General features: G+C 46.1%; 2 protein-coding genes and 1 non-coding gene across 10 annotated transcripts in view; 1 reads left to right on the top strand and 2 right to left on the bottom strand.

Annotated features, from left to right (window-relative positions):
- Window positions 1-16,898, bottom strand: part of MTF1 (metal regulatory transcription factor 1) — a 36,250-nt gene extending 19,352 nt beyond the window's left edge. For both annotated transcript variants that reach the window (XM_046003884.1, XM_046003894.1), the window contains exons 1-2: window positions 16,834-16,898; window positions 14,773-15,231 (exon numbers count right to left, since the gene is read on the bottom strand). In XM_046003884.1, coding sequence (XP_045859840.1) covers window positions 14,773-15,180 — 408 coding nt within the window. In that variant the 5' untranslated portion in view covers window positions 15,181-15,231; window positions 16,834-16,898. The remainder of the gene's footprint in view (window positions 1-14,772; window positions 15,232-16,833) is intronic.
- Window positions 16,899-18,870: 1,972 nt separating this feature from the next.
- INPP5B (inositol polyphosphate-5-phosphatase B) overlaps window positions 18,871-26,062 on the bottom strand; it is a 48,469-nt gene continuing 41,277 nt past the window's right edge. For all 7 annotated transcript variants that reach the window (XM_046008563.1, XM_046008573.1, XM_046008602.1 and 4 more), the window contains 7 exons: window positions 25,470-25,632; window positions 24,398-24,633; window positions 23,298-23,411; window positions 21,155-21,239; window positions 20,666-20,793; window positions 19,473-19,584; window positions 18,871-19,223 (listed from right to left, as the gene is read on the bottom strand). In XM_046008563.1, the coding sequence (XP_045864519.1) occupies window positions 19,108-19,223; window positions 19,473-19,584; window positions 20,666-20,793; window positions 21,155-21,239; window positions 23,298-23,411; window positions 24,398-24,633; window positions 25,470-25,632 (954 nt within the window). In that variant the 3' untranslated portion in view covers window positions 18,871-19,107. The remainder of the gene's footprint in view (window positions 19,224-19,472; window positions 19,585-20,665; window positions 20,794-21,154; window positions 21,240-23,297; window positions 23,412-24,397; window positions 24,634-25,469; window positions 25,633-26,062) is intronic.
- LOC123928477 lies at window positions 22,449-22,555 on the top strand. The gene has a single exon (XR_006815715.1). It is a non-coding gene; the product is annotated as a U6 spliceosomal RNA (small nuclear RNA).

Genomic DNA, 26,062 nt, shown 5'->3' with positions numbered 1-26,062 from the left:
ACCTATATCAAAGTAACATTTTGCCTTTTTTTTTTTTTTTAAAGATTTCTTTATTTTAGAAAGAGAAAGGGAGACACAGACTGTGTGTGCAGGAGGTGGGGACAGAGAGTCTTAAGCAGACTCCACGCTGAGCAAGGAGCCTGCTGCAGGGCTCCATCTCACGACCCTGAGATCACGACCTGAGCCGAAAACAAGGGCTGAGCTGGACGCTTGACTGACTGCACCCCCCCCAGGCATCCCTTGGCTTTGTTTTCAGGCTTGATTAAACACCCTGCCTTATGGCAGCCCACCTTGACTGGAACTGACCAATGTTAAACTGGGTCTAAACCACCCTGACACTGACATACTCAGTCATCAAGCAGTATCTCCCTAGCATAGCTTCCACTGCAGCGTTTCAAGTCCACCAAATGAAAATACTGTATTATGAATTTCTCAGAGTATTTGCTGGTATATAACATCTCTCAAAATGCCAGCCTCTCGGCTTCACTTTCACCGCCAAACTTCTTGAGAGGGTGGCATACATGTGTGCCTCCATCTCCCTCAATGCCCACATACTCCTTAACAACTTGGCAAGCTGCTTTCACTGCATGAAATTATTCTCTTGCACTTCCCAGTGGCCAAACCCTTCCATCCTTCGCCATTTGCCTTTCCTTATTTGCAAACCTCTCCCATCGCCCTCCCCTCCTGAAAACCTGTCCTTCACAGCACAGCAATTGCACACGGCTCTCTTTATCTTCTTCTCCTCCGAGCCACGCCTTTCCCTTCCCAGTGATATGTTGGTTTATTCTGGAACTTATCGCTCCCCTCCCAGACCCTCCCCTGCCTGTCCCGGTGCAGTGGGAAGCAGCCTCAGACCGGGCTAGAGGAGACTGAATTTCCGGCACTTATGTTCAAGACCTTCCGCAGATCATTTTGCTTCGCTGAGCCTCAGTTCTTTATTTCTCAAATGAGTATTTTTAAAAAAGATTTTATTTATTTATTTGACAGAGAAAGAGATGACAAGTAGGCAAAGAGGCAGGCGGGGAGGGGGGGAGCAGGCTCCCTGCTGAGCAGAGAGCCCTAAGCAGGGCTCGATCCCAGGACCCTGAGATCATGACCTGAGCTGAAGGCAGAAGCTTTAACCCACTGAGCCACCCAGGTGCCCCTCAAATGAGTATTAATGCGTGTCCCGCCTGTCTCACAGTGCTGTGGAGTGGAACGAAATGAGATCAAACATTTGAGAGAACCCGGGGTAAGAGACATGATGCCGTACACACCAGGGTGCTAGCACAGTCTACTCTTCAGCTTTCGCAGACATCTCCATCCTTTGACCTGACCTTGATTCCAAAGCCTCAGTCCGCATCTCCAGCTACACCGTTAGTATTTCTTCCACACTTACTGAACTAGCAGGTCCCAGGCAACAAGCTAGATACCAGATGAGATAAACAAAGGAACCAGACAAAAATCGCTGCTTTTAAGGAATGCCAATTTTTAGGAGGCAGATGTGCACAAATTATTACAAATTGTGCTGAGCTGGACAACAGATATTTGCCCAAGGGGGCTGGGGAATATAAAAAAGGGGAAACCTAACCCTTCTTGGAAAGACTGGAAGTGGTAAGGCTCAGAAGCTGAGGTCCTCTCTCTGAAGTGGTTTTTTTTTTTTCAATTGCCTGTTTGTTTTAGGGATAAACTGAAAACGTGTTCTGCAGATAAACCAGGAAGAGAAGGGCATTCTAGAAAGCTCGGGGACACAGGGCACCTGGGTGGCTCAGTAAGTTACGCATCTGACTTCAGCTCAAGTCATGATCTCAGGGATGTGAGACTGAGCCCCACACTGGGCTCGCTGCTCGGCAAGGAGTCTGCTTCTCCCTCTCCATCTGCACCCCCTCTCAGATTAAAAAAAAAAAAAAAGGAGGTGACACCTTGGGAACTGCATGGAAAGAGGAATAGGTGTGCTGGTACAGGGAACCACAAACATACCTATAGCATGTAAGAGGCTGGAAGGAGAAGGATCTAGAAAAATAAGGTGAGGCCTCCTTAGTCAAGCCATGGAGTAGAAGAATAGAACAATGGGGGCTCACCAATGGATTTCAACCAAAAGAGCAACATATCAGATGTGCGGTTTATAAGAGATCCTTCTGGCAGCCTGATGGAAGATGGATTGGAAGGGTAAAAGAACAGAAAAAGGTAAAGAGACTGAGAAGAAGGATAAAAAGAACCTCAACGGGGAAGTGAGCATGGACAGTATGAAAGATGAATTCCAGGGGCACCTGGGTGGCTCAGTGGGTTAAAGCCTCTGCCTTCGGCTCAGGTCATGATCCCAGCATCCTGGGATCGAGCCCACATCAGGCTCTCTGCTCGGCAGGGAGCCTGCTTGCCTTCCTCTCTGCCTACTTGTGATCTCTGTCTGTCAAATAAATAAATAAAATCTTTTAAAAAATATATAAAAAAAAGATGAATTCCAGAGAAATTAAAGGGGGAGGAATGACTGGCCATAGCGGCAACTGGGTACTGAGGAGCAGAAGGAGTTGGGGGAGGCAAAGTCGAGGTCAAGAGTATGGCCTGGATGACTAAACAGATGGTCACGCCACCAAGTTGGGGCTGGATGAAGGGTGGAGAAGAGATGATGAGTTGGCTATGAAGTGCTGCCAGGACTTCCACGTAGAAACTTCTAGTAGATAGACATACAGGCTGGAAGCTGAAAGGAAAGCCTATGGCAGGAGTCATCGGTACATATAGCTGACTGTACCTATATACCAAGGCAGGCTCGGGTTCTGCCACTTATTGTGTAATCTTGGGAAAATTACTTAAGCATACTAAGACTCACTTTCCTTATTCATAACATGAAGGAAACAAAACCTATCTTTTTAGGTTTGTTGTAAGGATCAGGAATAATTTGCATAAAGTATTTAAATATAGTGACAGGCATATCATAGGCATACAATAAAATAACAGCTCTTGTAAGAGGACAAAGGCTAGACCTCGGTAAGTCACCAACGTGTAAGGTGCTGGTAAAAGAAGAGAAGCCACTACGGATGAGTGGGGAGAGGGGCGGGGAAAACAGGAAGAGTCGCCAAGGAGAACAATGGCACAGAAGCCAACAGAGAAAGGATCTCAGGGAAAAAGAATGATCAAAACATGAAATGTCCGAGAAAGTAAGGAAGACACAACTGAGGAAACTCCTGTATCCAGTGCTAGGAATCACTAATGGCTTAGCAAGTCTAGTTTTCATGGACTACTGGGGCCTGAAGTCTGGGAGAAGGTGAATAAATCGAAGGTGAACGGGAGGCAGACATGAGAGATGGACAGCAGGAGCAAGAGTGGACTTCTGAGCTGATGTCCATTTCCTTCTTTCTTTTTTTCTTTTTCTTTTTTTTTTTTTGAGTAGGGCAGGTCCTGAGCACATTTCGAAGGAGAAAGGTCCTGGGGAAAAAAGAGAAGCTGAGGACCTGAGAGGAAGAGAAGGGTATTTAAAAGGCTGGTGGAGGGGGGCACCTGGGTGGCTCAGTGGGTTAAGTCTCTGCCTTCGGCTCAGGTCATGATCCCAGGGTCCTGGGATCGAGCCCCACATCGGGCTCTCTGCTAAGTGGGGAGCCTGCTTCCCTCTCTCTCTCTCTGCCTGTCTCTCTGCCTACTTGTGATCTCTGTATACCAAATAAATAAATAAAAGCTTAAAACAAAAAAAAAGAAAAAAACTTTAAAAAAAAAAAAGGCTGGTGGAGGGAAAAGCGTCAGATGGGAAGAGGCACAGGTAGCTTGAGAACTGAGAGGGACTGAGGTAAGGACAGGTTATGTTCAAGGGCATACAAGGTTTCTATCAAGGGCCAAATGGTACATATTTAAGGCTTTGTGGGCCATGCAGACTCTGTTCCAACCACTCGACCCTGCTGCTACTATGTGAGAGTAGCCATAAACAATGTGTGAGTGGACAAGCCAGGCTGTGCTCCAGAAAAACTTTATTTATGGACAGTGGGATTTGAATTTCATATAGTTTTCATACATCACGAAATACCATTCTTCTTGATTTAAAACAAATCATTTAAAAATGTAAAAACCATTCTACGCACACAGGCATCTGGACGATTTGGCCTGTGGGCCATAGTCTGCCAAACCCTAAAACCTGTGGGTGTGGGGAAAGGAGGAGCCCTAACTCCTCCTATCTCCTCTCCCACTCCCTGTCTCATCTGTCCAACCCCCAACACAACCTTGCACAAGTGCTCACTCACTTTTTGTCTGCCAGCCTTCCCGCAGCTACACAGGAGGTGCTCCGACAACATCTGCTGAACTGAATGACTGACCGACCAGTCCAGGTGTTCTCATGTCTCAGTGCTTAGGTCTGAAGCCAATCGTTACCAGATTTGTTCTAAAAGGGTATTCTCCACATGCCACCTCTATGCTCAGATGCTAACGTCTCTCTGCCTGATAGTCAAGTCACCCCTCCACAGGTCCTCTTCCGCCTTCCCCCACATGACCCTACGTGACTCCACCACTAGCCCAGCAGGAGGCTCTGTCTGAGCCTAGAGGCAATAGGACCCCTTCCCCTAATCGCCACAATGAATCCCCACTTGCCTGCCTCTGCTCACTCCCCACTCTCTCTGCTGGAAATGCCTGCTTCCTTCTCTGCTTTTCTGAGTCTCTCTCTCCCTTCCATTCAGGCCTCACTACCTCCAAGGTGCTCCAAGATCAACACACGTGGAACTGACAGTGCCCTTCTCTGAATTCCAGTAGTATTAAACTATACCTCCCTTGTGGCACTTAGCCTGTATTACTAACTATCCTCTCATGCCTACATCCTGATTTCCCATCAAGACTGAAGGGCGCCTGGGTGGCTCAGTGGTTTAAGCCGCTGCCTTCCGCTCAGGTCATGATCTCGGGGTCCTGGGATCGAGTCCCACATCAGGCTCTCTGCTCGGCAGGGAGCCTGCTTCCTTCTCACTCTCTCTGCCTGCCTCTCTGCCTACTTGTGATCCCTCTCTGTCAAATAGATAAATAAAAAATCTTAAAAAAAAAAAAAAAAAAAAGACTGAAAACCTCTCTAGTTCTCCCATGCAGAGATTTCAAAATAGTCACCGACCAGGAAGGAGAAGCTGCAATAAAGGAGTAGCGTGTCTCCATCGGAGTGCGTCAATGATGGCGGCCGATGAGAGCAGACTGTCATTCCTAAGATGCGACTGTGCTGATCACTTTATAAGAACAGTGCAATCAATCATTAACTACCCCTCCCTGTCTCCCTGCCCTGCCAACCCCTACTCCTGTCCAGGATTTCCACTTGGCCAACTCAAGCTTCAATTAAAAGTTCCTTCCTCCAGGAACTGCTTGACATCATTATCTCTTTAGTTGGTGGGCACAGCAGTAGGTGGAGAACATGAGGCTCTAAATAACCACTTGTTGAGTTAAATGCAGGAATGACTACCCGCATGGTGGACTGCAGGCTCCAGGAGAGCAGGGCCTATATCTGTGTTGGTCACAGCCTCAGGGGCTGGCCTTGTGGAGGAGTGGCACCACACACATTTGTTGAAATGAATGAAGGAATAACACAAACACAAACAAACCAGCAGGACTTAATGCTGAGGAAAGCAGTGACAAAGGCAAGATGGTCAACTAGGTCAAATGTAGCAGAGATGACCACTGAAGCATTTTTTGGGTTCACCCGACTCACTAGATCATAAACACCCCCTCCCCCAGCAAGATTAGCTTCACTGGAGGGGTGGGACCAGAAGCCAGAATGTAATAGGCTGAATAGTTGGGGAAAGCAAGGAACAAAAGACCATGCATATAACCACTCTTTCAAGGAACCTGGCTAAGAAGAGAGAGAGGATAGAGAGTTGGGAGAGGACACAGACTGGGGAAGGTATTTGTGTTTCAAGGTTGGGGAGACGGGCCCATTGACAAAGCCAATGCCTGCTCCCTGTTAATGTGCTGAACAGACAAGTAATCTCTTACCCCATCAGGAGGGAGTCATTATGAAATGAAAGTCATTATTCTGGGTCTTTCAGAATCATTTTTAAATAGCACCAAATTTCACAAAAGGGAAAACTAAACCTCCTCAAACTGGATCCGAACAGGAAGTTGCAAAAAAATGTAAGTTTTCACAGTTACAGAGAAGAGGTATTGCAACACACGGTATATTTAAATACAAGTAAGGTTTATCATGCTTTCAAAAAATTTTGTCGCGGGGATTATATTGTCCAGGGTTCTAGGCATAGAGCAAAACCAGTCCATGCTCTCAAGGAGCTCAATGTAAGAAGGAAAACCAGACAGAGAGACAAGACCAATACGGTATGAGAAGTTGGGCTGATAATGGATTTGAGAACAGAAGTACAGGGAAAAAGAATCTAACTCAGACGTGGGGGCCACTGAGAAAGGTTTCTCAAAAGAAGTTATGCTCAAGCTGAATCTAAAGAAAGAGGTAACACCTAATTCACCTTCAAAATTAACTAGCATTGTGTATAATACGGACCTAGTGTCACTGACGATCCCACTGGATAATAAAGACCGCATTTCTCCAAAAGAGCTGAAGACTTGCATCACCTTAACTTTCCTGTGTGACCTCTAACACTTGTTGATTACTAAGCTAAAGAGCTGGGGGGGGGGGGATGGTGCAGGGTAGGCTCACTGTGGACAGGGTCTAATGTTATAATGGGAAGAAGCATGAGCTCTCAGAGAACTGATACTGGTTTACAAGGTGTTCTGAGTAGTTCTAGAATACAGAAATATTTAACAAAGATGACTGCCTGGTTAAGTCAACAGAATCAGAGAAGGAAAGGTAAATGAGACAAGCAAAAATGAGAAAATTAAACACTGGACTCCAAGAGACAAAAGCTTAAAAATTTTCAGAAGGCAAAAAAGGCTGGGTTTCTGCTGGAGGAAAAAGAAATGAGAGACCAAGAGAACTAGATGTGACCCTCCTTACCAGCCCCATACTCGACGGGGGAGTCTCTGGTCCTGAGCATCTAGTGCACTAACATTCTCCAAATCAACGACGGGTCTGGCCCTGATGGCTGTTGGAGCTGCCCATTCCTCCTCCCCAACCCTGGAGACTTCCCACCCATCTCCCAGATACCAACTCTGTTCCCAGGCTGTCACTGATCTCATTTCTTCTACCGTACAACGTGAAGCAGGCTCCCCATTGAGCAGAGAGCCCAACGCGGGGCTTGATCCCAGGACCCTGGGATCATGACCCAAGCTGAAGGCAGAGGCTTTAACCCACTGAGCCACCCAGGCGCCCCTCAAAGTGGAAATTTAAGAGTTTTGACTGACCTCATTTCTTCATCAGGCCTCCCATTCACTGCCTACCACCAGAGCTGGAGTCACACAGTACTTCCACACTTCAACCTTTTACACTAGCAGAAATAACGCCTTCCTGTTGCCCCATTTCATGGGTAAAAAGCCTCAGTGGCTCAGTCTCCCCTCTGTCCTTACAAAGGTGGTGTGTTATGTTAGAACAGCACAGGCTCTGGCATCCAGAACATCCTCGGTTCAAACCTCATGTCTATCACCTGCTAGAATAAGCCTGTCTTCTTCATCTGTAAAATGAGGGCTACGGTACCTATTTCATAAATTTTTATGAAGATCACATACAAGCCACGCTGAAGCCCCTAGCACAGGTGCTCCGCAGATGCTGGCCGTCTGGCCCTCTCACTACAGCCGGCGTATCTGGAGTCCTCGATCCTCAGTTCTAGGGGCCCTCAGTTTATAAAACAAGTAAGTCATGGGGATGTAGCACACAGCAGGATAACTGCAGGTAATGGTATCATACGGTGCATCTGAAAGCTGCTGGGGAAATAGGTCTTAAAAGTTCTCACCGTAAGAAAAAAACCTGCAACAATGTGTGGTGACAAGACTTACTGTGGGGGTCATTTCAGTGTGCACAAATACAGAACCACTATGTTGCATATCTGAAACTAATATAATGTTACATGTCAATTATCTCGCAATCAAAAAAGTGGGGGTTTTTTTGTTGCTATTGGTTTTTTTTTTTTTAATGAGTCCCCATAACCTGGACATAACCAGTCCCCTGGTGCTCCAACTGCCCACTGATGGGAGTAACTTTCAGTGGCTGGGTGCTAGGGGAAGTCAAAGGGAACAGATTACCTGTGGCAAGGGCTGGTGTACACAGAACCCCACAGAAGGACTACAAACTTGTTGTCCTGATTATAAGCAGTGGTTCACATTCCACAGCGATATTAACACAACAGCTCAGCTCATCAGGGGTTACTGGGAATTCTGCAGGCTGTCTCCTTGTTTTCAGGGAAAAAAAAAAAAAAATGCTTCCCAAAGAGTTCCAAACAAAGGCCATTTTAACCTCTTCTTAAACAGGAGATTACCTCTGAACCTCCTTCAAGAACCCGTGGGCCCATGAGGGACAGAGAGTAAATGAGCATTCACTGAACAACCACAGTGAACCAGACACTGGGCTCAATGTTTTATGCACATACTGCTGTATATTTATATATGAATAAATCTCATCTAATCTTCACAAAATGCAATGGGATATTTTTATTTCAATTTTACAAAAGAGGAAACAGAGCAGCTTGCCCAAGGCCACACAGAATAAAGCAGAGCAAAGATGGAACCTAAGTCTAAATTATCCCTTTGCACATCACAGAAGAAACAATTTCAAGAATAGGCTTGATTTTCAAAAGAGAAAAACATTAAAATTCGGGCTCTTTCTCCAATGTCCTACACTACCAAAATGTTAGCAATAACCAAGAGGTACAGCTTATATAAAATATAAATCTGAGACCTGTTTATTCCTGCAGCACCATGCTATAAAACCAATATGTACACAAAACCACTCCGTCCCTCTTCCAGGCCAGGGGGCTTCAATGATGCAAGTACCCACGGCTATGGAGAGCTACCACCACGCATACAGACATGTGGGGAAGTGCAGAGATGGCTTCTCCCTGTGGTAAATGGAAAATGCTTCCTGCCCTGGGTTCCTACAACTGCCCCCACCAACTCCGCACATACAGCCTCTGGCAGTCTCCCTGCTGGAGTCCCAGCCCTTCAGGGCAGGAACTATTTCTCTGCCCTTCCTGATCGCTGACAAAAGTAGGTACTCCGTAAGTAAAAGCTGGTGGAAAGAGTGAATGGCTCCTTAACACCAGAATTTCAAGCATCAACAGTCCTAGTTCTGAACGGCAATTCCGTGGGAGTTCAGAAGGGAGCCTGGGAAGAAATGTAATCACAGTATGCAAAGACTAAAAGCAAGTAGCTCCCCTCTGGGACAGTCAGCAATATCCAGGTTTGTCAGAGTGGATCATTCCACTGCCTGAGGGGCTGATAATGAGGAATGAAACTGGAACTAGGTCTCCCAAAGTAAAGGGCCATTGCAAAACACTAAGTCAAAATTCTCCCTTTATTCTTACACTTAAAATTTGTCACACTAAAGGGGAAAAAAACCCACAAAACTCCTCTTGGAGTGTCCCTGACTAATATAGCAAGCAGCCTAATTCACAAAGCATTTCTGTAACTGTGCTTCTTGGTAGAAAAAAAAGATATTCTTTTCCAGTCAACGCACCAGAATACTTTGGCGCCTCATGAAGAAATAACTGGTACAGGGTTCCTGGCTTTCTTCATACTTCCTGGCCAGCTATCGAGCAGAAAAGTGGCAGGGTCAGCTAGCCAAAGGGGTACATTATGTTTACCAGTGTGGTTTGTACAGAGGTGGATGGACAGGTAACTGGAGAGTCCTGGCAGGTTCTCACCAAGGGACGGATGCAAGAAAGTTTGGGAAATCATGGGCTACCTGAACCAACGAAAGGAAACACAGCTGCTCAGAAACCCAGAGCAGGGCATTAAAGGAGCAATCCCCTTTAGAATGCTGACTTGTGTAGAATGACATATTTTGAATGGAAACTTCTCAAAGATACCTGCAGGTGGATGGTGGTTAAGACAACAAGTATGAGAAGAAGATACAAGAAATTAGAGTCAGAATGACCAGTGGGCCTGTGGAAGGAGGAGAAGACAGTATCTGTAGCCAAGTTCTGGTTGGTTTATTTTTACGCAAGACAAGCAAAAGGGGAAAAAGTGAAGTAACAGGTAAGCCAACTACACACTACAGGAAACAAAAGAACAATCCAGGGTAAACAGGAAAATCAGGCTAAAATCTGACTCAGAATATAAGCTGCTTGGGAAGCCAAGAAGACTAACTAGTTATCAAATGATCTGATTTCTCAAGAGTAACACCTGGACATGGAGATGGAAGGAAAACACCGGGTTTTAAAAAGGGGAAAAGGGGGGTACAGAAATCATGAGAAGTATTATCAAACAGTCATAAACACTACCCTCTTTAGGCCAATTAAAAGGATTTAAGTGCCTCCCCACCCCACCACTGTTGAAGCAAAAGCTAAGGTAAGATGGTGCCTCAGTAAGGCAAGTCTCCTGAAGGCCTGGTCATTCAGTAACATTTTCAAAGACTAAAAGCCACTGACCCGTCGCCCTCCATCTCCAACAAACTCCGTATCAACTGATTTTTTTAAAGTTTCTAGACTCTTCCATGTAGGTTTCACAAACAGACTGGAAAGATACGGTGGGATGAAAGTACAGCGAGCTAAATCCGTAGTAGATTGAACAAAGTGTTCATGGTACCCTTCACCTTATCTACTCAACATGATGTTCAAGACCTGAAGCCATAAATGGATGGTAAACCAGTCTTCCAAGTACAGTCCCCAAATTATGGTGGTCCAACCGCACAGTGGTGAAGAAGCGATACACATCCAGGAGAAACTGTACTTCAGATTGTGAATCTGGATTCCTCCCTGTCTAGCGGTATGAGGCAGGGTACTTTCTGCTGGGCACTAGCAGGGAGCTGCGGTTTCCAGTCAGCCCCATCATCACCAGGGTAAACAACCAATATACTTCTAGCCATTCTGTACCAATACCGCCATTCTGTTTGTCACTTTCAGCACAGTATTCAATCAATTACATAAGTGGGTCAACACTTTATTACAAAATTGGCTCTGTGTTAGATGACTGCCCAACTACAGGCTAATATAAGAGTTCTGAGCACGTTTAAGGTAGACTAGGCTAAGTTATGAGAGCAACAGTTTAGGTGTGTACAACACACTTTCCATGATATTTTCAACTGCTGATTGGTTTATTGAAACATAACCAAACCATGAGTCAAGGAAGATCTGGAGCCCGGAGTGAGAAAGTAATAGCTCATATAAGTGATTGCATAATATCATTCCCTCCCTACGATCTCCTCCTTTCCTGCCTAGATCAGCATTTCCCAACATGCGTTCCACAAAATACCGACCCTGGAAATGACACCTGAAAATGGTTTCCCAAGTTCAAAGTATTTGGAGAAGTCCGCATTTCCTTCCTTCGCAGTTATTAACACATCAAAAGCTCTGAGAAATTCTGTAATAAGCTTCTGTCTCGATTTAACTTAATGTTTCCCAAACATTTGTTCTCAAAGACTTTCACATAGTAATCATTAACTGAGGATGGCTTAAAGTTTAGGCTCTAAGCCATGTTCACATTTTCTGTGCTAAAGAAATGATTCAACCCCCTTGAGTTGCTACTACCTCATCACTCTTCCTCCAAATACCATAGTAAAACACACACACACGCGCGCGCGCGCGACACTTCCTGCCTCCGGTTTCCTCACCACCCACTCACTTCTCCATCACTGGAAATCCGGCTTCGGCCCCCAGTGCTCTACAGAAAGTCTTCTTATGGTGCGATCAATGGACAGAGAGCAGAACCAATGGCTTCTCTTCGGCCTGTCAATCCCTCTGCAGGGTCACAGAGGAACAGCCCCATTCCCTGACAGTCTTCCCTCGCCTTCCACAACACCGTATTCCAATTCCACCCACCTCTTTGACTACTGATCTTTGGTTCCTCTTTATCTTTTTAGCCTTTACATTTGCAGACCAACTCTGACTCCTCCCTTGAGTAAACCGCCCAGGCATGGTTTGAACCCTTTGGGAATCCAGAGCTAGTTCCTCGACTACAGATCCACGTTTCCAATGGGCTTCTCAACTTGTTCACTTTACTTTTCCTCAAGGACTATACATTCATTACACTCCAAAGAAGCTCATCAGCTGCCCACCAAACTTTCTCTTCTTCCTGATTCCTCTCATGATCTCACTATTCCCAGATGGTGAGGCGAGCAGCGGAGTCCGCCACTTTTTCCTCAGCCTGACATGGCAGTCGAACAGCCGCTATTCATGCACCTACCACAGTTTACTCTAGCTACTCAACATCCAAGTTTTGAAGCTCCAACAGTCCTCTCTGTGGCCCCTGAGCTAAGACAGAGAAGAAACCTGACATACTTGGAAAAATGGATGAATCCACTGAATCACACCCAATTCATGGCTCGTTCTTCAAACGCCAATAATATACAAAGTTATCTTGCAGTTCAACAAAAGCTCTGGATTCTTTTCACTTACAAGGCCATTATCCTTCATCAGACTCAAATGAAATTCTATTCTAAACTACGACTACCTCCTAACTGGGCAATCAAGCTACCACAGGTACAAGAGCAGTATTTCTTTTTTTTTTTAATATTTTTTTAAAGATTTTATTCATTTATTTGACTGACAGACATCACAAGTAGGCAGAGAGGCAGGCAAAGAGAGAGTGGGCGGGGAGCAGAGAGCCCGATGTGGGGCTCGAATCCCAGGACCCTGGGATCATGACCTGAGCCGAAGGCAGAGGCTTTAACCCGCTGAACCACCCAGGTGCCCCAAGAGCAGTATTTCTTAAAGTGCTACTCTAACCACATCACTCCTTGGCTCAGACACGTTCAATGGTTTCCCACTATTTCCAGAACACAGTCCAAACCCCTTAGCATGTTATCACTGCCTCCCATATCTGGATCTCTGCTACCCTTCCATCCTTATTTTTAATACTCCCTAAGCCCTGTGTTCTAGCCCAGGAGTAGGCGCACTCCAGCCAGTGGGTCAACTCTAGCCCAGGCCTGTTTTGTAAACAAAGTTTTATTGGAAAACATCCAATCAACATTTTGAGCCAGATCATTCTTTGTTGCAGGAGGCTGTCCTGTACATTGCTGAATGTTTAAAAGGATCACTGGCCTCCACCCACTGGATTCCATTGGCACTTCCAGTGTGATGACCAAAAACGGCTCCACACATTATTAAATGTCTTTTGGGGAACAAAACTGCCCTCAGTTAAGAATCACTATTCTAGAGATTTCCAAGTACAAGTTAAGAGTAAGTATTATGTCACCGCTAATAAAATACAAACTATACTGCAACTATAGGAGAGTGTCCAGATTAGGAGGTAAGAATCACACAGTATTCAGTGCTGGTTGCCTCACATTTGGGAGGATGTGCTCAACTGTAAATTTTAAGACGACTTTGGATAACTGGAATTCACATAAGCCAAGGTGACCAGAGACTGATGAGAAACTAGTGAAGAATGTCACACAGGAATATTTAAGTAAATCAAGGTGATCAGCCTGTACAAGACAGGATAAAGAGAAAGCCATGATCTTTAAATATCTGTTGTCCTGTCGCAGGAAGGTTTAACTTGCTGTAGTTCAGGAAGGTGGAACCGGTGGGCAGCGGCTGCAAGAAGGCAGGTTTTTGGCTCTATACAAGTAAAAGCTTTCTGGGGCGCCTGGGTGGCTCAGTGGATTGAGCCGCTGCCTTTGGCTCAGGTCATGATCTCAGGGTCCTGGGATCGAGCCCCGCATCGGGCTCTCTGCTCCGCAGGGAGCCTGCTTCCTCCTCTCTCTGCCTGCCTCTCTGCCTACTTGTGATCTCTCTCTCTGTCAAATAAATAAATAAAATCTTTAAAAAAAAAAAAAAAAAGTAAAAGCTTTCTAACAATCAGAGCTGGCCAACAAACGCAGGAGGCTGAGTGGTGAAACATCGTGCTCTCGTCATTCTGCAAGTGTTCAAGCAGAGCCCGGATGAACTCATGTCAGAGATGCCATAAAGAAATTCCTGCCTGAGGTGGGAGGTAGGACGAGATGGTTTCTCTCAGGCTGCTTCCAGCTCTAAGATTCTATGGCTAGCAGTGGAAAAGCCATATGGCATGAATAATAAAATTCTCTAATTCCAAGACCTTAATTACAACATAAGAGAAAAATACTTTGCTCAATGATTTACCCTATGTCTGTCTGGTAACATTTTACATTTAGTCCCTGACACTGCGACTACCAGTGATCTGTTTTTTTTCTAATGGACCTGTAATCAGTTCCTAGATAATGTCTATCACTACCTTTAAACCATATCTTTCATTCTGCTAATGATCACCACGGCCGTACAATTTGTACAAGGCTTTACGGTTTTCCAACCATCGTGACATACATTGCCTTACTCACTGTTGGTAAGTACAACATGAACACTTATTTTAGATAACCTACTCTCATTTACTGTCTCCTGCCTGAATTTCTTACGAAAGACAGCGAGGCCTTATTATTCATCAAATATTCAATGTGAAAATAAAGCATACTCTAGCAGATACTCATCTCCAAAACAAATCATTTATCCGCACCCCAGAAATAAGCCAAATCTAGTTATTTCAGCATCAAAAACATGGACTTACCTCAGTTTCTATTTTATTTACGATCTGGGGAGGAAAATTTGAAACATAATAATTTAGCTTTTCCAAATTTCAATGTGGCCATACAAACTAAAAAGTTCCAGAAAGCAGTCAGAACAAAACGTGAAGCATATGTGTTGCTGCCAAGTAAAGCCCCTGCAGGTCCTCATTCCGGGGACTCCTTTATTCTCTGGCTAAAATTGCCAACACGAGTTGGCTAAGAACTTTTCTCCAAACCTAAACTGGGCCCTCACCCACTGTTTTACTTACTTCTTTCCGTTTCGTTTCTGGACATTCCGACTGCAGAGTGAGAGTTGCACCTTCGATATTTCTTGGCATGGGCGTAGAACCAGGGTTTATTGTTAAATGAATCTGATCTGGTGAGATAATGTGTTGCACATAACCCTGGGACATTGCTTCATGATCTATTAGGTGAAAGCCCTCTTCACCCCCTACTAGAAAAGGCAAGTGTTCTCCACACTGTCCATCGTCATCTTCATCCTCCAAAGTGCCAGGGTCCTGCTCAATGAGAACAGTTGTCCTATCATAAACAGTTCCAGATGAGGAAGGCACCAGTCCGTTTTTGTCCACAAACCTGAGCATCTTGTCATCGGGGGTCAGCTCATCTTCCTCTGCTTCAAAATAGATGATGTTGTCGTCTGGACTGTGTTCCCCCATGGTTCAATCGTGCTCAGCCCAATTGTGAGAAATGGAAAGATAATGACCTGTCTGCAATAGGACAAAGCCAGAGTTAGAATAAAACCCAGGGAACTCCTCAGCAACCACAAGACTCACTTCCTCTCACGTGAAGAACAGGTCTAAGTAAATGAAAATCATCTTCCCTGGGAATAATTTTTTTTTAATTTAACTTTGAAACCATCAAGTCATTTCAAAGGATAAGCAATGCCTTAAAACAAAACACTGAAGAAATAAGTGGCAGTTCTTAAGACCCTCCAAACCTGCCTTACTACCAGACAATTCCTGAAGGGGATAAACGGCATTCTACTTCAAGGCTGAGTTGTTTTAAGTCTTAAAGTAAGAAAACTCCACTCACATATCCTTCAGATTAGACCCTGGGTCAGTGTAGTCTATTGTGGAAGTAGAACTTTGGAGGCAGGGTCATCTACCCACAAATCCCAGCTTTGCCACTTACTCCGTGAGTAACTTTTCTGTGTCCCATTTTTCTTGTAAGTAAGGTGGGACTGGTACCTCCTTCTCTCAAAGTTATTACGCAGAGTGAAAGAGATAATGTATGCTAAGGCGTGATGTCTGATTATTATAGGGAAAACAAGTGTGAATTCATTCCCTCCTTCCTATAACAGATGTTTCAGCTTCTGGGTAGGAGGACAGATCCCTAGCCAGGCATATTCAATGAAGATCATTTTATCTGTTAACCTTCTAAAACAATGTGGTATCCACTAGAACCTACTCCTGTATAGTGTGCTCTCTGCAGTGAGGGAATGGTGAATCTTATTTTCGTTTCTATTGCCCCTAGCACAATACAATGACACCAAGAGTTCAGGAGATGTCAGCTAAATGAATTAAAGACCTGCAGATATACTCTCTTGGGAAGACACACTCTCTTGGAAAGATACATTTTCTGAAGCTTTCCTGTTCTGGATTAGTTCTCTTTCCTTTAGCTGCAAACATACAGGTTCTACAAATGTGGTTTTGGCAGGCAGAACAGAACTGAAAAATCATCAGCACATCACTTTTAGTGTTCAGTCTGGCTTTGCACTTTTTCTCTTCTGCTCTGGGTTAGAAAGCGAACCTTTACGTAGTGGGGCGGCTAGACAGAGAGGTATTTAGCAGAGACAGGCCAAGGGATCAGATCTGGGAGGAACCGGCCCGACCCCTTGCTCTGGCTTACGCAACCCGGTAGATGCACATTTCGCTGCATCTGAGGAGAGATAAGAGCACCGGAGGCCCCACAGGGCTTCCCTGGCACCATCAGCTGCTAAGCGGAGACCAACTGTCCGGAACAAACAAGACCAGGAGGTCTGAGGGTGGCATACGAGGAGTACAAACGGAGCACCCTTGAGAGAAGGCTGGGAAAAGGAACCTGACTGGGACAGCCCCCAGACGGGGCTACACAGAAAAATCTGAAGACAGGCCGGGGGGCTCCAAGCCGGGCGAAGAGGGGCAGGGTCCGGGTCTCCATGGAAACAGGGAAGGGGGGCTGGATACCCATCCCTATGGAAACGGAGGAGGGGTGGGGTCCCTATGGTGACCAGTCTGGGGTCTCTACTGAGAAATGCTTCAGGAGGGAGCCTAAGTCCCGCACCCCCCGGGAAGCCCCCAGCCCAGGCCGCCTCTAGTTTCGCCTTTTACCTCCGCGGCTCCCGGCAACGGCGGCAGCGGCAGCTTCTTCCCTCCCCAGCGGCACCATGATTGCCCCCACCTTCCCCGAACGTCACTTCCGCTTCCGCTTTCCGGAGGAAAGAGGAGATATTGGCCCCGCCTCTCCTTGGCGCTTCTAATTGGCTTCGGTGGTGTAGGGGCAGAGCCCGAGCCTCCAATTGGCTAGCAGAAAGGGCGGGGCGGGGCGGGGTGCCGCGGAGACGTCGTGGGGCCTTAAGTTCGTCCCGCGCTCAGAAGCACCCTCCGTGTTCGCTGTCTGCAGGGTGCCGGCGTGTCCGCGTTGTGGCGCCAGACGCGAGGAAAAGGGGGTTAAACCTCCACAACCACTAGGGGAAAGTAGCGTCAGCCCGGTTTGCGCCTGCCGCCCTAGCCCTGGCAGCCCCACCTGCAACGGGAAGGACCCCAGTTAGCCCTCCTTTCCAGTTCGGACCCTCAAGGGGAGCCTGCGAGTCTGTGACCTTCCCGGCTTTCTACCTCTAGTGTTGAGGGGAAGCTGGGACCAACCAACGTTAACGTAGCGGGTGGGGTCAAGAAAGGAAGATGGGACCCAAATGGCAGAACCAAGCTCAACCAGAGGACGCCCCCGGCTCGCTATCACGGGACGCCCCCCTCCTTCCCTCTTACTTCTGCCCAGGTTGTCGGTTCCAACTTTTCCCCTGCTGAGAACTGCCGGCTTCCACGGGACTCCCGCCCGGGCCAGTCAGCGCCACCTATTTGCCATTCCCTTTTTTTTAATTTTGACCGTTCGCGCTGTCATCCTATCAGCCTGCATCTGAGTCCCATTTCACTCTGCCAAGGAGTGTTGGTGTCCCAGGGCCCAAGAGGCGACTTTGCACGTGCCTTCTTTTTTTTTATTTTATTTATTTTAGAGAAGGAGCATAAGTGGGAGAGGCAGAAGGAGATGGGAGAGAATCTCAAGCCGACTCTGCCATGAGCAAAGAGTGAGGAGCGGGATGTGGGGCTCAATCCCATGACCCTAAGATCACGATCTGAGCCGAAACCAAAAGTCAGATATTCAACCAACTGTGCCACCCAGGCACCCCTCTCCTATCTTTTTTCAATGCCTGTTACATCTATTAGAATCTCCCAGCAGCCACTGCCTGATTTTCCCATAAGCTACTTCTCTAGAATATTCAGAGTGGGACAACTCTGAGACTACATCAGGGTTAAGGTGTTCAGGTCATGCCTGTACATCTCTTGCTTGAAAACTATGAATAGTGATTGTTACCCACAAGACAACTGCCTCTTTGGCCCCTGACCAGCTGCCCCAATGCTTAAGCCAGAAAAGGTCCAGCAGCCCTCTCTTAAGAGATAGAAACAGGGCGCCTGGGCGGCTCAGTCGGTTAAGCATCTGTCTTCCGCTCAGGTCCTGATCCCCCAGTGGGGGAATCCAGCCCCGTGTAGGACTCCCCACATCAGCAGGCAGTCCGCTTCTCCCTCTCCTCCCCACTCATACTCTCTATCTCTGTCACTCTCTCAAAATCTTTTTTAAATTGATTAAAACATACAAACAACCACTGTTAAAAATACATTTATCATTAAAATATATTACATATATGAGAGAGGGGATGCATCATATACAGTTCGGAGGATTTGTTGACCCAGAAAATCCCATGTGTTTAACCAAACACCACTTTCTTCGGTACCTTCATTTTCAAGCCACTGTATTGCCCTCAAGAGGCTGAGTGGCCAGCCCCAGAGTTGTTTAGCCACATCTGAGTAGGAAAGGGGGTAGGGTTTTTATATACATATACACATGTCCTTAGAGCCCTGGAAGCATCTGGGTGGCCGTGATCTGTTTATCCAGCAGATTCCACTCACATTCTTCCTGTCCAATTCATTCTCCCTTTAGAACCCCAAAGTTTGTTCAAATATCTGTTCAAGGGGCGCCCAGCCCAAGCTACAGGGAAGGCACTGACTATGTCCTGAAGGCAGGCTGAGTGAGCACAAGAAATAGAGTTATTTAAAATCTTTAAAGTTTAAAAAAATAGATCTGTGTTAAATAACTGAAGTTGAACATTGACAGTCGGTTTTATTGTGGCGGATTTCCCCCATGTCTTCAGAACTCAGAGTGACAGGACTGTGACAGCCATGGTGGGGCGGGGGATGGTGTCAGGGCTCAGGAAATAGACAGCTGCCGCTTTTGCTTCCAAGATGCCTCACATCTTGTTGTGGTAGTTCTTGATCTTAAACAGGTGGGGCTGGTAATTGACTGCTTCGAGTAAAAGAGGAGAGGAGATAGGCTCAGGGTGAGTTGCAGAGGAACAGGTGAATAAATTCTTGAGCCTTCTTCTTCTCTGCCATGTCAGGCTTTTGGTGACCAGCTGGGTTTCGAAGCAGTAAGCTGCCAAATACGCTAGCTACGTGAAACACACAGAAGACAAATGATTCAGCAAAAGAAACGCTACTTATTCTTGTGTTGTTGAGGTGGAAGGAGTACCCGAAAGCATTATTTTCTGCTTGGAAAAAAAACTATGTGAGGGTAAACTTGGCCCAGAGCTAGAGATTTTAGTTCCACTGCAGTGGTCTTGGGACCTTCCTCAAGCACATTTCTCATAATGAGTCTCTCAAAATGCAGAGATCTTTTCCACAGAAACTTGACTACTTACCTAGAATATTCTCATCCAAATGATTTTTTGCTGATTTTTTCAGCAGTTCTCGCAGAAATGCCATCAAGTAGTTGAACACATTTTGGTGGAATGTAGGGAGGGTAGAAATGACCTGAAAGAGGGAGAACTGGGATTTGTCTTTTCGTTCATTCATTCAATCATTTGTCAGACATCTGCTATGTACCAGGAGCTAAGTACATGATCCAAGGACATGAGTAAGACTGTGCACGGGAAACCCCGATCACTTATCACTTGGCACAAGAGTCAAAAGAGAAGCACAGATCAAGGGATTTGTGAACTTAGAGTTCAATAGCTTAACTATGTGCTCTCAAAAGGATTATGGGAATAGATGACGTTATAAGCTGGGTCTTGAATATAAGACAAGATTGGACCTGCAGAGGTAAGGACTAGGGCATTTGGGGCAAAAGAAAAGTATAAAAAAAATGCAAGAGAAGGAACACAGTGAGATAAGGAGACAGACTACACTGAGAAGTCAAGTTTAGCAGAACGCCCCTTGAACAGGCGCTAAGCCTGGAGGGATGGATCAGGCTAGAATTCTATGAGTACTCCAACTATCTGTGTATTATCATTATCACTTGGGAGGCTTGTACAAGATATATTCCAAAAGAGATTCCAATTCAGTGGATGTGGGGTGAGGCTCTGAAACCTGTATTATTAGCAAGTTTTCTAGATTATTCCACCATGGCCTGTTACCGGGTGAACCATTAGGCCAGATGGTTAAAAGTCTTGCCTATTTGTTTAAGAAAATCATTCACTGGCAATGGAGAGCCAAGTGTGGTTTTTGACCAACAGTGACATGAGGAGAGCTTTAGAGCATGTGGCCTGATGGCGGTATGCGAAACAAATGAGCAGAGGGAGAGCCTGAATGCAGGGCTTGGAACCAAGGTGAGTGGACGAGAATGTAAGACGGGTGACAGATCAAGGGAACTAGGCATGGGGAAGGTGAGCAGAGGACAACTCAGGAATGACTCAGGTTTCTGGGCTGAGTCACCGGAATTCAGGGTGAAGCCACTAAAAGAAATGGGGACACGAGAGGAAGAACAGGTTTGGGAAGGAGAGCTCTGGAGCTGAGCTGCTAGGACACTGTGTTTGAGGAACAGCGCCCACTCTGTTCCCTCAGGCCCTGTGAGGCCCGGAGCTGTAGTACCTGAATGCTCAACGCTTCCCCTCACCTTTTTACTCGCGGTGTAGTTGCCAGAACATTCCAGGCAGTTATGGTAGGTGCTGTAGCAGATGACAGGCTCTGGCAGGCTCTCCAGGAAAAGCAGCAAGGCTTCAGCTATGGAATGATTGCTGGCAGCTTTTGGCCCATCGTTAAGGAACTGGCGATGCCATGCCATGGTTAGGAAAAGGCCCAGAAGTGAGCACATGCCAGACGTGCTGCCTGCCCAGGAAGGCTCTCTGCTCAGAGTTAGGATGCCAGCCTGACATGGTGAAGGGGCCAAGCTGCTTGTCAGCTTAGCTGGGCCCTCCTGAGTTCCTGCTATATTGGTGGATTAAAGTTGTAAAGTCTTCTCTATGCAAACTTTAAGTAAGAAAAATATGACAGCTGAGGACACAAGATAGGATTTTGAGCCTTAAAATCATACTCTTTCTTTTCTCTCACCTCTTAATCATATTCACACATACACATGCACACACACATAAATGTCTGAGGATACAGAGGCTTTCAATCATTCCAGTATCCAAACAGTCCCTAATATGCTCAAATTCCGACCTCAGGCCTGGCTGCTGGAACAGATCTTCCTGCAAAAAGAAAGTCACCAAATAATTATATTCTCAGAAAATCAGCCATGATCTCCTGACCTAGAAATATGATCACCACCAAGGTGCAAAAAGAGGGCAGTGAAGTGAGGCCTTTGAATCAACTGGTAAACAATCTGAAAAAGTTAGGGCTGATGCGACCAGCTCATCCTGCCGGGCTTCCTAAGCATGCTCCCATGACAGGTCTTTAAAGTGATAAAACATCTATTATAAAACAATAGGTAGGGAATACTACTCACAACAGTAAGGGAAAACTGAAAACGGTTTCCTGCAGTGTTGTGGAAAGATTAACCAGAAAAACAAAAATGTGAAGAAAATATATCATTTATAAGATGGAGAAAGTTAAAAAGACACCACCTTGCTTTGTGAAAAAAAGATTACAGCAATAAAGGTATTTCCAGGGGCACCTGGGTGGCTCTGGGTTAAACCTCTGCCTTCGGCTCAGGTCATGATCTCAGGGTCCTGGGATCAAGTCCTGCATCAGGCTCTCTGCTCAGCAGGGAGACTGCTTCCCCCTCTCTCTGCCTGCCTCCCTGCCTACTTGTGATCTCTCTGTGTCAAATAAATAAAATCTTTAAAAATAAAGTAAAATAAAGATATTTCCATTAGTCCTAGCATGCTTTATATTCATTTGTTTTCTTAAATGACTTAATGCCACTCAACTGAATAATAATAGTCCATGCATTGTTCAAGTTACACTTGAAAGGAGCTCCATGGAGAACGAAGACTACTAGCACAGTACTTAAGAATGTAACTTCTGGGGGCACCTGGGTGGCTCAGTGGGTTAAGCCTCTGCCTTCAGCTCAGGTCATGATCCCAGGGTTTTGGGATCAAGGCCCACATCGGGCTCTCTGCTCAGCAAAGAGCCTGCTTCCCCCCTCTCTCTCTGCCTGTCTCTATGCCTACTTGTGATCTCTCTGTCAAATAAATAAATTTAAAAATCTTAAAAAAAAAAAAAAAAAAGAATGTGACTTCTGCAGGGCGCCTAGGTGGCTCAGTCGCTGGGCATCTGCTTTTGGCTCAGGTCATGATCCCAGGGTCCTGGGGTCGAGTCCTGCATCAGGCTCCTGGCTCAGCAGGAGATCTGCTTCTCCCTCTCCCACTCCCTGCTGCTTGTGTTCCCTCTCTCACTGTCTCTCTGTCAAATAAATAAATAAAAATCTTAAAAAAAAAAAAAAGAATGTGACTTCTGTGCTTTCTTTGGCAGCACATACACTAAAATTAGGACAACACAGAGAAGATTACCATGGCTCCTGTGTGAGATTGTAACCTTACAGCTAGACTCCCTGGGTTCAAATCCCCATCTGCCCAGTTATCAGCTTTGGGATCCTGACCAAGTTACTTAGTCTTCTGGACCTCAGTTCTTCATCTGAGAGCTATCAGGAGAACAAACGGAGGCAATGCTGTTAAACACTTAGAATAGTATTTGGGGACACTGTAATAATAAGTGTGGGAGAGAGCAGAGTAAAAAGAAAAGTCGTTAAGAATGTATGTTGCTCCCAAGCGGTAGAGCTGTGGTAGACTACAGTTTCTACTATGCGAATGAGTCAGTGATACAGAGTGATCCGATCTCATGAAGCTGGCTCAAATCACTCTAGAAATCAAGACTCATGACTCATGGCCTGGGGGCTCCATCTGGTCTCTTGCCTCTGTCTGGCTTAACAAGGAGTTAGCCCCTCCCATTTCCAGAAACTGTCAAGAGTTCCTCAAAAGGATAGCAGGCTGACATCCTGAGAAGACTCCAGATGGCTTTGTACTGGGAGGACCCCAGAGGCCAGGGAAGGGTACATGTTGTGCCCTGAAGGCCATCCTATGCCAGGCTGCTTCCCTTGGGGGTAATCAAGTGCTCTATGTAATACCAAGGTCTCATGGGGATGTGAAACATGACCCTTTCTGTCCCCCAATCACTCCCTCGGGAAGCGACAGCTTTCCATAGATTTGTTGGGATAAAAGCTTCTTACACCAGAAGTTCTTGGGGTTGATGTTCTTCCCCAAGGCAGTCTGGCCTCAATCAGGTCTGACTGCTTAACCACCACCTACCTGCTGGATAGCATTTTGGTATAGGTAATCAACCATCATCCAGAGCTCTTTGGGAATTCCCAAGGGGTTCTCCAACTGGACCCCATCATCTTCAGTCTGTAGGGGCATCAGAGTCTGAAAAGAAATAAAAAGCATAGGTGCCTGGGTGGCTCAGGCATTCAGCTCCAGTCATAGTCCCTGGGTCCTGGGATCGAGCCCCACATCAGACTCCCTGCCAGGCGGGAAGCCTGCTTCTCCCTCTCCCTCTCCCCCTGCTTGTGTTCCCTCTCTCACTCTGTCTCTCTCTGTCAACTAAATAAATAAAAGCTTTTTTAAAAAAAAAAAAAGAAAAGAAAAAGAAAAAGCATAACACGAAGGCCCACCAACGGACCTTCTGATGGACTGGCTCCGATAATGGGGACGGCAAACCCGCAGAGGAAGGGATGCACTTCAATCCCCTAAGCAAACATGCTACAGGCAAAAAAAACAAAACCAGGTGACACAGTCAAGGGACCAGAAGGTGATTTTTGAGAATTAGGAGTGGGTTATGACAAGCAGTTTCAATAAATCAGGTGAAATATGCATCATCATCTTTGAAAAAACATCCTGCCAACAGCATTTCACTTGTCAGAAACAGAGAGACAGTGTGGTCTGGTGCGGTAAGGGCAGAGACTTGGGAGTCCAAAAACCTGAACGTAGGAGCCAGGTCCACTGCTAACTCACCACGTGACCTGTGACCAATCACTCTCCTTACTGGGCCTCTGTTTTCATCTTATATAATGGAGAGGATAGAAGCCAAGAGTCCCTAAGTTAAAAAGTCCATTGGAACGGGGCAGGGGGTGGGATATGCATATTACTATAAATCTGTTCTGAAGTAGAGCCCTTGGATTCAAACTGTCTCCACAGGAGTCCTTTGCATCTCAGAAAATTTGGTTCAGGATGATGAGGAAGTCATGATTAAAACAAAAAAAGGAATAAAATCATAGGCCAGGGAAGCTTCATCTCTTACTATCCATGGCTGAGTTTCTCTAATGTACTATGTGTGGAAAAAATTGAGAATATCTTGCTTCCCTGGCTCGGCTGCTACAGTTCTAGATGCCTCCATACATCATGTAACTTACCAGCTCTCTAATCGTTTCCAGTGGCAGGTCCAAGATCGGCTCCCTCATGTAGCACAGTGTATGAATGGGAGATCCAAAACAGCTGGGCAGGTAGTTCCCAGACACAGACAAGAAGTAATCCTTCCCCCTGTCCAAGTGCAAAACCAGAATGTCTTCGATTTTGTCTTCACCTGAGTTGAGCTTTGTAGCCGTGGTCTTATTTACAAATAGCTCCAATTCAATCTCAACGGCAGAATCTGAAGAAAAACATTAAAAAGAACATTGGCTGGTGGGAGGCCAGGAGGAAAGGGGGAAAGAGGACAGCAGGCACAAGGCTCAGGCACAAAGGGCTGGGAAAGGGATTCAGAGGTATCAGCTAACCAGCAGGTATGTATGTGCTTGGCACTAAGAGGACACATGGACAAGGCGTTTATAGTCCAAGTAGGGACATGAAAACAACACACAAAAACATGTGAAGAGGCAACTGCTATGAAATTCAAGGACAGAGGAGCACAGCTCAAGTCAGAATTATTAATACAATCAGAAGGCATGGATCAACGAGCTTGCCCTGGGCCAGGGCAGATGAAGACACCTGATCCAGGAGAAAATACAATGCGAGAATCAGCCTGTGAATCGTCCACAAAACAGGCTTCATCCCTCTCCCACACAGCACAACGCAGAGTGCAAAGAAGTTAGGGGAAAGACACGAATGGTACATTCCAGGGCCAGAGGGAATTTCTGGATTACCACCCCGTTATCTTTCCCTACAAGAGCAGACGCTGGGAGCTGATTATAGTGAGGCAGACAGTGAAAATGGGTCCTTCAAGAGCAGCACCTGCTTCCCCGCCATCTTCTGTCTTCTCTTTCTGTGAAATTACGGAACACACACACGGCTGAGAAAGCTTTCCAGGCTGACCTCGTGCCCCTTCCTGTTTTATACCTTAAGTACGGATGGCTCCCCCACAGGGCTTTTAGAAGTTTCGATCACACAGCAAACACTCAGAAACCAAAAGAGCTTACTGGAGAAAAATAAGCAGTCGGGGTAGAGCGGTCCCCAAACCAGCAGCCGGGAGCCTGGGAACGGAGGCCTTACCTGGCAGGAGGAAACCTCGGCTGGGGTTGGCGTTCAGCCACTGCTTACAGTACGACTTCTCATCAGGCTTGTTGATGAATTCGAACTGACAGGGAACTTGTCCATTATGAATTGTAAAGGACTGTACTTGCAACTGCATGTACTTCACATTCTGAAAACAGAACTGGGAACAGGCCCGGGACCAGTTGGATCAGTGCCCTTTTCTCGGTGACCTGCCCAGCCACCCCAAATGGGGCAATCTTTGCCCTTTCTGGAAAGACAATGAAGGACCGCCTCTTTCAAATCATGTTTCTGCTTTAAGTATTTCCCTGGGAGGCCACGGCTCCACGAAAGACCTGCGGTCTGTGTTTAACCCAAAAACCCAAAAACTTAGTTTGTTTGATAAATAAATTTCCTAAAGGAATCAAAGTTCAAACCTTCTATCTTCTGTGCCCAAAGACCATTTTCAAAATACCCTTTACAAATTTCATCCCCAAACTTGAAGACCAAGCACATCCTTCCAAATATCCTCGACACCCAGGGCACTAAAAAAATACCCACACCATAAATCCCCATTTGCTTGACCTCCTGGTATTGTCCGTCCGGAATCTATG

Source organism: Meles meles, chromosome 1 (assembly GCF_922984935.1).
Source record: "Meles meles chromosome 1, mMelMel3.1 paternal haplotype, whole genome shotgun sequence".
In the NCBI taxonomy this organism is placed as follows: domain Eukaryota; kingdom Metazoa; phylum Chordata; class Mammalia; order Carnivora; family Mustelidae; genus Meles; species Meles meles.
Note: the sequence above shows the minus strand (reverse complement) of the source record. Positions and strands in the feature narration are given on the sequence as shown.